Here is a 15,163-nt window from a genome sequence, read left to right as displayed (position 1 = left end):
TGAGCAGTAACTTCGCGCACCTGGGCGTGCAGTTACGTCCGCGCTTTAACAGTTAACCGCCGTGCGGCGCTACACCGCAGCGGCGGTTAACTGTGCAGGGCATCTGCCCTGCTCTCCCCGTTGCCGATCAGCGGCCTGTCGCCGCTTAAATCGGCAATTAACCCCTTCGATGCGGTGGTCGATTGCGATCACCACATTGAAGAGGTTTACAGCGGATCGGCAGCCCCCCACATGCATTTGCGGGGGCTGGCGATCCTTATCATGGCAACCAGAGGCCAGACAATGACCTCCGGGTTGCCATGTACGGAAGCCTCGGAGGAGCAGCCTCCGGCCGGTCCTCCGATGCTTCCTGTCAGTGTGACAGTTAGGTCACAATGACAGTTAGAACACATTACACTACGTGTGTAGTGTAATGTGTTCCAGCAGCGATCAGAGCTGCAAGTCTAAGTGTCCCCTAGTGGGACAAGTAAAAAAAGTAAAAAAAACATAATAAAAATGTTTTTAAAAAGTGTAAAAATAAAAGTTAGAAGTGACATAAACAAAGAATGCTTTTTTTCCTATAAGTCTTTTATTATAGGAAAAAAATTAACACGTTAAAAAAAGTACACATATTTGGTATCACCGCGTTCGTAACGACCCCATCTATAAAACTGTAGTATTATTTTTCCCGCACGGTGAACACCGCGAAAAAAAATAAACTAAAAACAGTGCCCGAATCACAATTTTTTGGTTACCAACCCTCCCAAAATATACAATAAAAAGTGATCAAAAAGTCGCATGTACGCCAAAATGGTACCAATACAAACTACAACCCGTCCCGCAAAAAACAAGCCCTTACACCGCTTTTTTTACTGAAAAATAAAAAAGTTATCGCTCTTAGAATATGGTGACACAAAAAATAATTTATTTTATAAATAAGTGATTTTATTGCACAAACGCTGCAAAACATAAAAAAACTATATACTTATGGTATCGCCATAATCGTATCAACCCGCAGAATAAAGTAAAATGGTCATTTATAGCCTAGGGTGAAGGCCATAAAAAAAAAGAATGAAAAACATTGTCAGAATTGATGGTTTTTGGTCACCTTGCTTGCCAAAAAATGGAATAAAACGTGATCAAAAAAATTTCTGGTACTCCAAAATTGTACCAATGAAAACTACAGATTGTCCCGCAACGAATAAATCCTCACACGGCTCCGGTGGTGAAAAAATAAAAAAAGTTCTGGCTCTCAGAATATGGCGATGCAAAATGTGCAGTGTTCCAAAAGCGGATAAGATTGAGCACCATTTATCAGTGCGACATCGGCCACATATCTGCGGATTATTATTTATTTACTGCATTATTATACCCTCTTATTATACTCTGATGTACCCCGCACAGATAACATATGCCCCCACATTATAAACTGAAACACAAGTAAAAACCCAAACAGAACAACTACCAAGCTACATCTGCGCCCCAAAAGCCAAATGCCGCTCCCTCCCTTCTGAGCCCTGCAGCGTGCGTAAATACCAGTCCACAGATATAGCATCGCCATACCCGGGAGAACCCGGTTAATATTTTATGAGGTTTTTGTCTTCAGTGGCACAAACTGGGCATAACATGCAGTGCACTAAAATGGCATTTGAGTGGAAAATTTTAATTTTCACTCTGCACCATCCGCTGCACATTAACCCCTTCGTGCACCACGACATAGCATGTCGTAGTGTGGGGGGTGATGTATGGAGCGTCTCACGTGAAAAATAAAGAATTTAAAACGGAAAAATCGCTGTTTTTTGGTCACCTTCGCTCTACCTAAAAATTTTATAAAAAGTGCTCAAAAAGTTGTATGTACCAAAAAATGGTACCAATAAAAACGACCGCTCGTCCCTCAATAAATAAGCCCTCATACCGCTCTATTGACTGAAAAATAAAAAAGTTATGGCTCTTGGAACGCGGGGAGGAAACCACTAAAGAGGAAAAGAAAAAAAATGGATCAGCCCAGAAAGGGTTAATTACTTTCTAATGAAAAACCATTTATGACCACACGTGGGGTATTACCGTACTCAGGAGAAATTGCTTTACAAATGTTGGGCGGCTTTTTCCCCCTTTATCCTTTGTGAAATTGAAAAAATGCAACATTTTAGTGGAAGAAATGTCGATATTCATTTTCACGGCCTAATTCTAATAAATCCTGCAAAAGACTTGTGGGGTCTAAATGCCCACTATATCCCTAGATAGATTCTTTAAGTGGTGTCATTTCCACTTTTGGGGGGTTTCCACTGTTTTGGCCTCTCAGGGGCTTTAGAAATGCGACATGGCACCCAAAAACCATTTCAGCTAAATTTGAGCTCCAAAAGCCAAATAGCGATCCTTCCCTTCTGAGCCTTGCTGTGGGTCCAAACAGCAGTTTATTACCACATATGGGGTATTTCCGTAATCGGGAGAAATTGTTTTACAAATGTTGGGGTGCTTTTTCTCTTTTATTCCTTGTAAAAATTAAAAATGGTTACCTTTTTTCAGAGAAAAAGTAGATTTTTACCTTTACAGAATAATTCCAATGAATTCAGCAAAACAACTGTGGGGTAAAAATGCTAACTTTACCCCTAGAAAAATTCCTTGATGAGTGTAGTTTCCAAAATGGGGTCACTTTCCGGGGGTTTACACTATTTTGTTCCCTCCAGTGCATTTCAAACGCGACACGGCACTGAAAACTATTCCAGCAAAATCAGTATTTCAAAATCCAAATGGTGCTCCTTCCCTTCTGACACCTGCTGTGGGTCCAAACAGCAGTTTATTACCACATATGGGGTATTGCTATAAACGGGAGAAATTGCTTTACATATGTTGGGGTGTTTTTTCTCTTTTATTCCTTGAAAAAATTAACAATTTCTATGTTTTTTCAGAAAAAAAGTAGATTTTCATCTTCCCATACTAATTAAAATAAATTTAGCAAAAAAACTGTGGGTTCAAAATGCTAACTATACCCCTAGATAAATTCCCTGAGGGGTGTAGTTTCCAAAATGAGGTCACTTTTGGGGATCTTTATTGTTTTAGCCCCACAAGACCTCTTCAAACCTGACATGGTACCTAAAATATATGCTAAAAAAAAGGAGGCCCCAAAATCCACTAGGTGCTCCTTTGCTTCTGAGGCCGGTGTTTCAGTAAATTAGCGCACTAGGGCCACATGTGGGATATTTCTAAAAACTGCAGAATCTGGGCAATAAATAATAAGTTACATTTCTTGGGTAAAAGCTTCTGTGGTGTAGAAAAAAATGTATTACAAATGGATTTTGTAAAAAAAAATGAAATTTAACTTTCACCTCTACTTTGCTTTAATTCCTGTGAAACGCCTAAAGGGTTAAAACACTTTCTGAATGCTGTTTTGAATACTTTTAGGGGTGCAGTTTTCAAAATGGGGTTATTTATGGGGACTTTCTAATATATAAGGCCCTCCAAGCCACTTCAGAACTGAACTGGTCCCTGAAAAAATAGGCTTTTGAAATTTTCTTGAAAATATGAGAAATCGCTGCTAAGCCGTGTAACGTCCTAGAAAAATAAAAGAATGTTCAAAAAAAGATGCAAACATAAAGTAGACATATGGGAAATATAAACTAGTAAGTATTTTGTGTGGTATTACTATCTGTTTTACATGCAGATACATTACAATTTAGAAAAATGCAAATTTTTGCAAATTTTCTCCAAATCTTGGTGTTTTTTACAAATAAATATTGAATTTATCAACCAAATTTTTTCACTAACATAAAGTACAATATGTCACGAGAAAACAATCTCAGAATCGCTTGGATAGGTAAAAGCATTCCAGAGTTATTACCACATAAAGTGACACATGTCAGATTTGAAAAATCGGCTTCGTCCTGTAGGCCAAAACAGGCTCAGTCCTGAAGGGGTTAATGTACAGATCTGTAATACAGCATCTATAGGAATCTTAGGGACCGATAGAGTAAAATGTGCCTCTGATATTTCCTGTATAAACAAAAAAATAAGGACCATGTGTGCACTTTGCCGTGATGAGGTCCTACAAAACATGCCCCAAAATGCTTTCTAATGGATTTGGTACATTGCATTCTGACTAGTGGGAGAGCAGGGACTACTTTTCTGAGTATCAGCACAGTCATTGTAACCTTTTTAGAAAACTTGGTAATTGATCTTCGCTGCACTTGACCTTCTGATCTACCGACAGTCAGAACACTAATCCCCAGTAAAAGCAGGGACTGTAATAATAACAATAACATGTATATTATTTCACAAGGGACGACCCATGAGACAGGTTTATCATTGTCTAACACTCCTTCCCACTCCTGCAGACAGGGACCGTCTATGTAAACACATCTACTGTGCGCGTCCCTAGCAACCGCTGGCCCGCTCTTTTCTGGTAGGCTAGAGGCGTGTCCCTGCGCCTGGACACATTTTCTACTTGCTGATTGGTTAGTACTTCTAGCGGTCATAAGTCAGCGCGTTCTGATTGGACTACGCGTTTAAACCTGTTAGTCCCGCCTTTTCCGCTTAACTATACGCTGTCCCTGGGAAGGATGACATAAGAGGTGTGATCGTGTGAGTAATCAGCATATTACCTGTGTGCTTTGTTAGTGAGGTGGTCGGTCAGCCGTGCCCCCCATCATGCACTGACCTCTGTACTGGCTCTGCTTGTTCTTCACACACAATCGCTGGCCGCCTGGTTCTTTGTATGTGATGATGTAGTGTTGGGTATGAGGTAACTGCGCTCCACACATAGGAGGCTCTGATTCCTTTGTATGGCAGTGACCCACAACCTGTAGCTTTCCTTCTGTCGTGGAACTACAACCCCCAGCATGCATCTGTTAGAGCATGCTGGGTGTTGTAGTTTTCGAACTAGTTAGGTTGTAAACAACATGTCATCTATATAATTATTTTTATTCCAAATTATTATAATTTTTTTTTCCTGAAATAAATTCTACTGGTTGCAAATCATCAGTGATTGTCAATAGGGGCGATTTACTAAGTAATGTGAAAAGTGTCGTATCGTATCGGGTCTGTGCCAAATTCATGTGTTTTAGACACTGGTTTTTATTTGACAGTTTTCAAGTGTCTAGACAGGCGTGTGGCTAAAAGGAATAATGAAATGCGCCAAACTAACGGTTTGAGACGTTTTTTTTATTTTTATGGTGTGATTTTACACCGAACATGAGGTAAGGAAAAGAAGTGTTTATCACCATTTTGATAAATTTGGCAAATTTTTTTTACCAGTTTTGAAAATGTGTTCACGTTACATAAAAATGTCGCCTCTGTTGTTATTTATGAAGAGGAAATGTTTTTATTTTGCCTTTTTTTTTCCAGTTTCAGAAAAAAAAAATGACTACGTTTTTACAGAGCCGTTGTACATATGCGTGCTATTGAATGATACTGTCTTAGGCCTCATGCACACGACGGTAAAAATTGTCCGCGGTTACGAACACATTCACTTCTATTGACCACGGACACCTTCCTGTATATTGACGGGAAGGTGTCCGGGCCGTAGAAGTGTACCGCAAAAGATAGGACCCGTCCGTTCTTTAGCTTTTGAAGGACCGTAGTCCTATACTTTATATGGGAGCAAGACCCGCAAATGCGTGTGGCTGTCCTCGGCTGTGCCCGCGATCACGGCCATGATTACGGGCATGGCCTTGTGCATGGGGCCTTACATTTCCCGGCACAGTGCCGGACTGGTGCTGTTTCATTAGGCCTTGTTCACGTGTTTTTAAGGCCTCCCTGAGGCTCCATGCACGCGTCAGTATTTTTCATCAGTAATTACTGGCAGCAATTATGGACCCATTCATTTCTATTGGCCACGGACATCTTTCAGTATTTTTACTGATGGGTGTCCGTGCTGAAAAAATTATAAAACCTGTCGTATTCTTGTCAGGCCCCATGCACGCGACAGCAAAAAAGCTCCGTTTTTGCGGACCGCAATTGCGGTCCGCAAAAACGGAGCCATTCACTTTCATTGAACACTGACACCTTTCCGTAGCACTACGGAAGGGTGTCAGTGCCGTGGAAATGTTCCGGGAATTATGGAACATGTCCGTTCTTTCGCATTTTGCGGGCCGTGCTCCCATACTTTGTATGGGAGCACGGCCCGAAAATGCGGCTGTCAGTCAGCGGCCGGCCGTGCCCGCAATCGCGGGCCGTGATTGCGGGCACGGTCGTGTGCATGGGGCCTTAGTAATTACAGCAAAGACTCTCCCATAGAAGTCTATGGGCGCTTCCGTAAATACAGACGGCTATGGATGTGCATCCGTATACCGTCCGTATTTACGGAAGTGTTGCTATGCAACATGCTGATGACATAATTTGCAGCCTCCCTCTTTTTTTACGGATACGTATATACAGTTGCAATACGGACTGTATTTACGGACACCCTTCCGTATATAAGGATGCCTACGGATCTGTATTTACGGACAGTATTTCAGGATAGATGAAAATACGGTTGTGTGCATGGGGCCTTAGCAGGCCACGGCTCATACAAGGTTCTGATACCGAGCAGTGTTAGGCCCCATGCACACGAACGTATTTTTTTCCTCCCGTAAATACTGGTCCATTGTCACACGTATTCCACCAGTATTTACGGACCAGTTTTCTCTGCGCTAATCAGCAGCCCTTCTCTCTATCAGGATAAAGAGAAGGGGCAGCCCTTTCGGGCAGAGTTTCCGCAGCGTTTGATAGTTAAAAAAAGTTCATACGTACCCAGGGTGTTGTCTTGGTGACGCGTCCCTCTTTTGACATCCAGCCAGATCTCCCTGGATGATGCGGCAGTCCATGTGACCGCTGCAGCCTGTGTTTGGCCGCAGCGGACACATGGGATGAAACTTTATCCCGAGAGGCCGGACTGGAGGAGGAAGAAGAAGAGTTCTGGGTAAGTTAACTTTTAATACTATCAACTCCGGCGGTAGTCACTGTCCCGGGTGCTGAAAGAGTTACTGCCGATCAGTTAACTCTTTCAGCACCCTGGACAGTGACTATCCCCAGACGTCGCCTAGCAACTCTCCCGTAATTACGGTTGCACACACATAGCCACCCGTAATTACGGGAGCCCCATAGACTTCTATGGGCCTGCCCGTGCCGTTATTATGGCCTGAAATAGGACATGTTCTATATCTTTCAACGGCACGCGCACCTTCCTGTAAGCATACGGGGAGGTACCCGTGGCCAATAGAAGTCTATGGGCCCGTAATTGTGGCTCGTAATTACGGGCGTTTTTATGCTCGTGTGCATGAGGCCTTAGGGTATGTCCGCACACAAAATCAAAAACTTCTGAAAATACGGAGCTGTCTTCAAGGTAAAACAGCTCCTGATTTTCAGCCGTTTTTTTAGGCTGTTTTTGGAGCTGTGTCACTGAAAAATGGTTCCAAAAAGCAGGGGACCCGGAGGCGAGAAGAAGAGTGGTGAAGTGAGCATATATAATTTCATTGTCTGCTGGGGGATGTAGCCCAATCTTGGAGAGCAAGGAATGGGGCTTGGCACGGCTTGGAGCTGGCGTAGATTTCCACAATAATTTACGCTAGTTTTCTGATGCCAAAATTTCCCCCTACATTTTTTTTTAATCGTATTTACTATTCAATTGCGTTACTGCAAGTTATATATTTCCCCTTGGCTAAAATAAAGTCTTTGAAAAACGCTAAGAGGAGTATTTTTTACTCTGCTGAAAAATATCTAGTGCGACCTCTGGCACCACTGCAACAAAGTATAATAATGGTATCTGCGCAATATTCATCAACAAGTCGCACGTGTTTCTCGCAAACCATATTTTATGAGTATTTTGCAGGAATTCCTTTAGGAATTTTAAGGCAGATTTTGACTTGCCTGCAGTTTTTTTTGCTGCGGCTTTCGCTAAGTTTTTTTTTTTACCATTGAGAACCGCAGACAAACAAAAGCTGCAAAAAACGCTATTTCTGCCTCCCATTGATTTCAATGGGAGGTCAGAGGCGGTACCCCAGCAAAGAAAGGATATGACACTTATTTTTTCTGCGAGCGGCTAAAAGCCGCTTGGGAGAAAAAAAAAAACGCCTCTGCATCCCATTGAAGACTATGGGAGTCTGATTTCGACGCAGTTTCCGCATCAAAATCAGCACCAAAAAGCTCTGTGTGAACTTACATCTACAGTGGAATTGGGTTATACCTGATCGCTGGTTGGTGCTGTCATTTCCGTAAAAAAATACAACATGTGTAATCCATATATTTCTTGTCATTCTCAGCATAGGAGTATTGCTGTCCTGTACATACTCTGTGCACTAATACATATTGGTGAGATCTGTCAGAAACAGGCGGACACTTAGTGCAGTGACGGGTGCTGTTTTCTTACATACTGCTTCACGCTTGGCTTATCATATTGGCTGTGTGGGAAGATACTAATGCTTCACCTTCTGTCATATCAGCCGCTCTGATCATTTCTCAGTATGGACTCGTCCCATTGTTTTATTACTTATCCACTACAGCGCAGGATAGCTTGCACTCCTCAAGGAAGTCACTCTGGAGCATTTTGGAAATAGAACATCAGGAAACGTAATGCTGGATTCGTACACCGCTTTTAGGCTAGATTCACACAAGCGTGGGCAAACTCGGAAGTGAAAAATGTGAAGTTTTTAATGTCCGTGCGGTTCCCGTTTTCACGGAACCCCATAGACTTGAGCCTATCGAGGGATCTGTGAAAATGGAACAAAATAGGACAGGTTCTAATTTTCAACGGTCGTCACACGGACATATTCAACACTCGTATGAGTAAGGCCCCATGCACACGAACGTGCTTTTGCGGCCTCAATTCCTCCGAAAATCCACGTGAGAATTGCGGCCCCGTTCATTCCTATGGGGCCATGCGCACGACCATGGTTTCCACAGTCCGTGCATGGCCCAGGAGTCCGGACCGCAGAAAGAAATGGCATGTCATATTACGGCCGTGTTCTGCGGTCCAGGGTCATAGGAAATAATGGACGCGGCCATGTGCACGGCCTGCGATTTGTGGGTGACACTCTGCCCCCGGCCTACCCGAAAATCACGGCCGTGCACATGGCTACGGTCGTGTGCATGAGGCCTAACTCGCTTTTTCTGTTGCCTTGTTTTTATATTTAATTTTTGCCCCATAACACTGCGGCCAGATGTTACTTTAGAGTCAATGTTGAAATATTAGAAATCCTGCATCCATTTGTGGTGTTTTTGTCGTTTTCTGGGGTCAGTGATATATATATTTTTTTGGTGATTGTCTCCATATATTTCTCATTAGGCCTGAAAAAACGCATGTACTAAATAATACAAAATAAAAAAAAACGCCATAAAAAATGCTTGTAAAAAAACGCCATTAAAAACGTTTGCAACTCATGGTGTTTATTACATTTGGTTGCAAAAAGTATATGTAAAAGAGCCCTGAGGGTATGTTCACACGGCCTATTTACGGACGTAATTCGGGCGTTTTTGCCCCGAATTACGTCCGAAAATAGCGCCTCAATAGCGCTGACAAACATCTGCCCATTGAAAGCAATGGGCAGACGTTTGTCTGTTCACACGAGGCGTAATTTACGCGCCGCTGTCAAAAGACGGCGCGTAAATAGACGCCCGCGTCAAAGAAGTGACCTGTCACTTCTTTGGCCGTAATTGGAGCCGTTATTCATTGACTCCAATGAATAGCAGCGCTAATTACGCCCGTAATTGACGCGGCGTTCAAGCGCCTGCACATGCCGTTACGGCTGAAATTACGGGGATGTTTTCAGGCTGAAACATCCCCGTAATTTCAGCCGTTACGGACGCCCTCGTGTGAACATACCCTAAGGCCACTTTGACACGGCAGTATTCTGTTCAGTATTTTACATAAAAATTTAGAAGCCAAAACCAGGAGTGAAAAATAAACAGAACAAGTCTAAGCCCCGCAAAGTTTTTTCGCGTTGATTTTGACTTAGAAACCACGTTTCTGACCCGCCAGTGAAATCAATGGGAGGCAGAGAAAGCGCTTTCATGGAGTCTTTTGTCCGCGGCCCTCAATTGCTGTGGGCGAAAAACGCGGCATGAATTTTGCAGGTGGGTCAAAATCTGCCTCAAAATTTTCTGCCTGCAAAAAAAACTCAGTGTGAGCAGGGCCGTAGAGTGACAACTCCCGAAGGTTAGACCTTACTATTCACTCTATACTTTATATGATAAAGTGTCTATACACACGGTCGTGTTAGGGAGCCATGTTGTACAGATCCTTGAGAAGTTGCCCATATGGGGCAATACTGTATCTCTGTGTGCCTCTGTTTTCATACAAAGTCACATAGAGCGGTTTTTTTCTGAAGAGAGAAAAAAAAAATGGCATACAATATGTATGACATTTAAGGGTTTGTTCACACAGAGTCTTTTGACGCGGAAACCGCGCCGCAAAACTTGCCAAAAGCCAGCTCGTGGGAGAAAGAAGGGACATGTCTTATCTTCGCGCGATTACGCCTCTGACCTCCCATTGACATCAATGGGAGGCAGTGAAAGCATAATCGGCGTGCAGGCAGAGGAAAATCTGCCTCAAACTTCCAAACGGAATTTTGAAGCAGATTTTCCGCCTACAAAAAACTCAGTGTGAACCCGGCCTAGTTCATACAGAGTTTTTTTACAAGTTTTTTGGTGCGGAAACAGCTCCGCAAAACTCGTCAAAAAACGCCCGAAAATGCCTTTACCGCGAGCAAAAAAAACGCGTTGCGGTAAAAAGAAGCAACATGACCCATCTTGAGGCGGTTTCCGCCTCCAAAACCCCATTTCACTCAGTCAGAAGGGTAAAAAAAACACCTCGATGAGTGTTTTGACGAGTTTTTGTCAAACCACTGTGCAAAAACGTCTGGAGCAGTTTTTGCAGGAGGAATTATCCTCCTGCAAAAAACTCTGTGTGAACACAGTTCTAGTGGATAATATTGTGTCTCATGGGGGCACAATACAGGGACACAAAGTGCCTAGGGGTCATTTGTTTATCATTTTCATTTTTAAGGTTACTTTAAAGGGCATTTCCCATAATCCATATTTATATCTGATCGGTGGGGGTCAACCCCATGGATCCCCACGATCAAGAGAACGGGCAAACTTTGCCGTACCTGGGATCCGCATAGAAATGGAGCGGTAGTGCGCATGCCTGGTCACTGCTCCATTCATTTCTATTGTGCTGCTGAACATAGCACTCGGCAACCCCATAGAAATGAATAAAGATCCTGATATATGATTAGCAGCATCTTTCTAATATTCTTAAGCACTGGTGCTCTGCTTCTCTACTACAGAACTCTGGTTATCAAACTCTCGGCAGCTGCTTCTTCCACTTTATTTGGCCTCTTTCACACGGCAGTATTTTGGTCAGTATTTTGCATTAGTATTTGGAAGCCAAAGCCAGGAGTGCACCGAAAACACAGAATAGGTGCAAATCTTTTCATTCTACTTTTCTCTGTGTAGGTTCCACTCCTGGTTTTGGCTTCCAAATATTGATGCAAAATACTGACCAAAATATTGTTGTGTGAAATGCCTTTGAGACACCTGCCTTCTCACGGTTGGAGTTTCCCTGTACGGAAATCAGACATGTGACCCGCAGAGCAGCATAAAATCAAGTCCGCAAGTTTTCTTTGGATCAGTTTCAGTGTGAATCCACTTTAGAATAGGAAAATTGAGCCATCTGAGAAACTTGGAATGAGGCATGGTCATCAATGCTAGACACCAGGGCCAATATTCCAAAAACTGCCAACCTTGTGGGTTTTTCTTGTGCAACGGTGGGGAGAGTATACCAAAAATTGCGCGATCGAGGAATCACATCCAGCGGCAGGAGATCCTGTGGGCGTTAAAAACAACTTGCTGTCGAATGGTGTCAGAGGAGGATGTCAAGAATCGTTCTGACGAACAGGCGGTTCACAGTCAATAAAAATGCAACCGAATACATCACTGGTGCTACAACTAACATTTCTGAAATGACAACGTGTCGTTTCTTAGCACGGATGGACTGTAATAGTAGACCAGAAACAAAGGCAAGACTCCAGTAGGCAAAAGAGTATAAAAATTTGTTCAGTGAGCAGTGGAAACACATCGCCCGGTCAGATGAATCCAGATTTCTGTTGCACCGTGCTGATGATAGGGTAAGAATTTGCGCAAAAAGCAAGAGTCAATCAACCCTTCCTGTCAAGTGTCAACAGTTTGTGCTGGTGGAGGTCTAATAATGGTGTGGGGAATGTTTTCCTTTTGATACCTGTAAATGGACGTTTGAACAGTAGGGCTTACCTAAGTATTGTGGTTGACCAAGTTCATTCCTTCGTGGCAGCTGTATACCGTATGGCAGGACACTTTAGCGGCAACTGCAAAAAGCTGTCCTGTTCGCATGGGTTAATATTCCTGCAGAACAATTTCAACACCTAGTGGGAACTATGCCACAACGAATTTCTGCGGTTCTGAAGGCCAAAGAAGGTCCAACGCACTACTAGATTGGTGTCTAATAAAGTGTCCATTCATTGAATGTTTACGTTCAATTCTCTTATAGGAATGGATTCTTCTGCACTCTCTCTTTAGGTGACTTTCAATATTTTGACACATTATTTATTTATTTCGCAGTTTATGCCAGGTTTTGTAGATGTGCGACAAATTTGTGGCAAAATTTGCAGCTTTTCTCATTGCTCGTGAAATCTGAAAAGTGATGAGAAAAGTGGGTGTTGTCTCCAAGGAGTCATAGTTTAGACCACTTTTATTAAGAAAAATAGGTGAAAATGGTGCAAATCTACAAGTTTTCTATCAGTTTAGAATGCACCAATTTTATGAAGAGGCGTGCTTTTTCTAAAATAAATTTGGTGCAAATCACTCCAACTATCTTCTTTTTTTTTAATCAAACAAGTTTTTATTGATAATACAACATCTGTTATACAGCCTGTACGTTTTTTACAGTACTTTACAGAAAACAAATGAGAATAACATAACCTCACTTAAATAGTGCAAAATTTCTTCAAGTGCTTTATGGCATGTATACAACATCTTTGTTTACACCGTAGCCTATTTCTCCCCCCAACTAAACTACCCCCCTCCCTTGCAGTACCCCCTCTCTTTCCTGATTTTTCCATCACTCCTCCTCCGTGTCTCCTCCATAGTAAACCAATATTCCATCAGACCTTAAACATGCATGTGTGTCAGCCCCCCTCCAAATCTCATCTAGTGATCCGCATTGCCATAGACGTGCACCCATTTACCCCATTGTTTCTCGTATTTCTGAATTGTCCCTCTTTTCAGATATATCCGATGTTCCAGTGATACCGTGTGATTAACATATCCAACCCCAACTATCTTCTTTACTTAGATTGTAGTAAGAGATGCCATTCTTAGTAAATGTGGGCTAATGGTTATCTTTACTTACAACACTTTATTTTTCTGTCTAGGGACCACGTTGTTTTTAAAAATGGCGGCTTCAGTGGTACCACAATCTCCTAATTCTCCACTGCACAGTGTTTCAGTGCTGAGCAAGTCATTTCCCCAGCTCCCCAGCCCACGAAGAAGAAGACATGGTGGGAGAGCCAGGAGCCACTGGAATACAGCCAGCCTAACAGGTAACACCCAATACTCTTAATACTAAGGACTTCTTCAAGCAAAAGCGCTTCTCGTCAGTCTGCTGTCTGTTATAATAACGGACAGCACGCTGACTCATGCAATTGAGTGGGGCTATTCTCACTTCCGATTTATTTTTGTGTTCTAATCCGCAGTGGGGGGGGGGGGGGGGTTGAGAAACTCACAGCATGTCCAATTCTGTTCTGTTTTTCGGACTAGTCTGGTCCATTAACCCCTTCAGGACTGAGCCTGTTTTGGCCTTAAAGAGGCTCTGTCACCAGATTTTGCAACCCCTATCTGCTATTGCAGCAGATAGGCGCTGCAATGTAGATTACAGTAACGTTTATATTTTTAAAAAACGAGCATTTTTGGCCAAGTTATGACCATTTTTGTATTTATGCAAATGAGGCTTGCAAAAGTACAACTGGGCGTGTTGAAAAGTAAAAGTACAACTGGGCGTGTATTAGGTGCGTACATCGGGGCGTGTTTACTACTTTTACTAGCTGGGCGTTCTGACTAGAAGTATCATCCACTTCTCTTCAGAACGCCCAGCTTCTGGCAGATCACGCTGTGACGTCACTTCCCCAGGTCCTGCATCGTGTCAGACGAGCGAGGCCACATCGGCACCAGAGGCTACAGTTGATTCTGCAGCAGCATCAGCGTTTGCAGGTAAGTAGCTACATCGACTTACGTGCAAACGCCGATGCTGCTGCAGAATCATCTGTAGCCTCTGGTGCCGATGTGTCCTCGCTCGTCTGACACGATGCAGGACCTGGGGAAGTGACGTCACAGCGTGATCTGCCAGAAGCTGGGCGTTCTGAAGAGAAGTGGATGATACTTCTAGTCAGAACGCCCAGCTAGTAAAAGTAGTAAACACGCCCCGATGTACGCACCTAATACACGCCCAGTTGGACTTTTACTTTTCAACACGCCCAGTTGTACTTTTGCAAGCCTCATTTGCATAAATACAAAAATGGTCATAACTTGGCCAAAAATACTCGTTTTTTAAAAATAAAAACGTTACTGTAATCTACATTGCAGCGCCGATCTGCTGCAATAGCAGATAGGGGTTGCAAAATCTGGTGACAGAGCCTCTTTAAGGACGAAGCCGATTTTTCAAATCTGACATGTCACTTTATGTGGTAATAACTCTGGAATGCTTTTACCTATCGAAGTGATTCTGAGATTGTTTTCTCGTGACATATTGTACTTTGTTTGTGAAAAAATTTGGTCGCTAAATTCAATATTTATTTTAAAAAAAACACCAAGATTTAGATAAAATTTGCGAAAATGTGCATTTTTCTAAATTTAAATGTATCTACTTGTAAAACAGATAGTAATACCACACAAAATAGTTACTAGTTTATATTTTCCATATGTCTACTAAATTTTTACATAGTTTTTTGAACATCATTTTATTTTTCTAGGACGTTACAAGGCTTAGAACTTTAGCAGCAATTTCTCATATTTTCACGAAAATTTCAGAAGGCCTTTTTTTCAGGGACCAGTTCAGTTCTCAAGTAGCTTTGAGGGCCTTATATATTCGAAAGTCCCCATAAATCACCCCATTTTGAAAACTGCACCCCTCAAGGTATTCAAAACAGCATTCATAAAGTGTTTTAACCTTTTAGGCGTTTCA

General features: G+C 42.5%; 1 protein-coding gene across 1 annotated transcript in view; it reads left to right on the top strand.

The window, feature by feature from the left end:
* Positions 1 to 4,479: 4,479 nt before the first annotated feature.
* Positions 4,480 to 15,163, top strand: part of PASK (PAS domain containing serine/threonine kinase) — a 145,622-nt gene continuing 134,938 nt past the window's right edge. The window contains exons 1-2 of the mRNA XM_075861368.1: positions 4,480 to 4,557; positions 13,359 to 13,526. Of these exons, the coding sequence (XP_075717483.1) occupies positions 13,379 to 13,526 (148 nt within the window). The 5' untranslated portion in view covers positions 4,480 to 4,557; positions 13,359 to 13,378. The remainder of the gene's footprint in view (positions 4,558 to 13,358; positions 13,527 to 15,163) is intronic.

The sequence above is a fragment of the Rhinoderma darwinii genome, chromosome 4, assembly GCF_050947455.1.
Source record: "Rhinoderma darwinii isolate aRhiDar2 chromosome 4, aRhiDar2.hap1, whole genome shotgun sequence".
NCBI lineage: Eukaryota > Metazoa > Chordata > Amphibia > Anura > Rhinodermatidae > Rhinoderma > Rhinoderma darwinii.
This window is presented reverse-complemented; position numbering and strand designations above follow the sequence as displayed.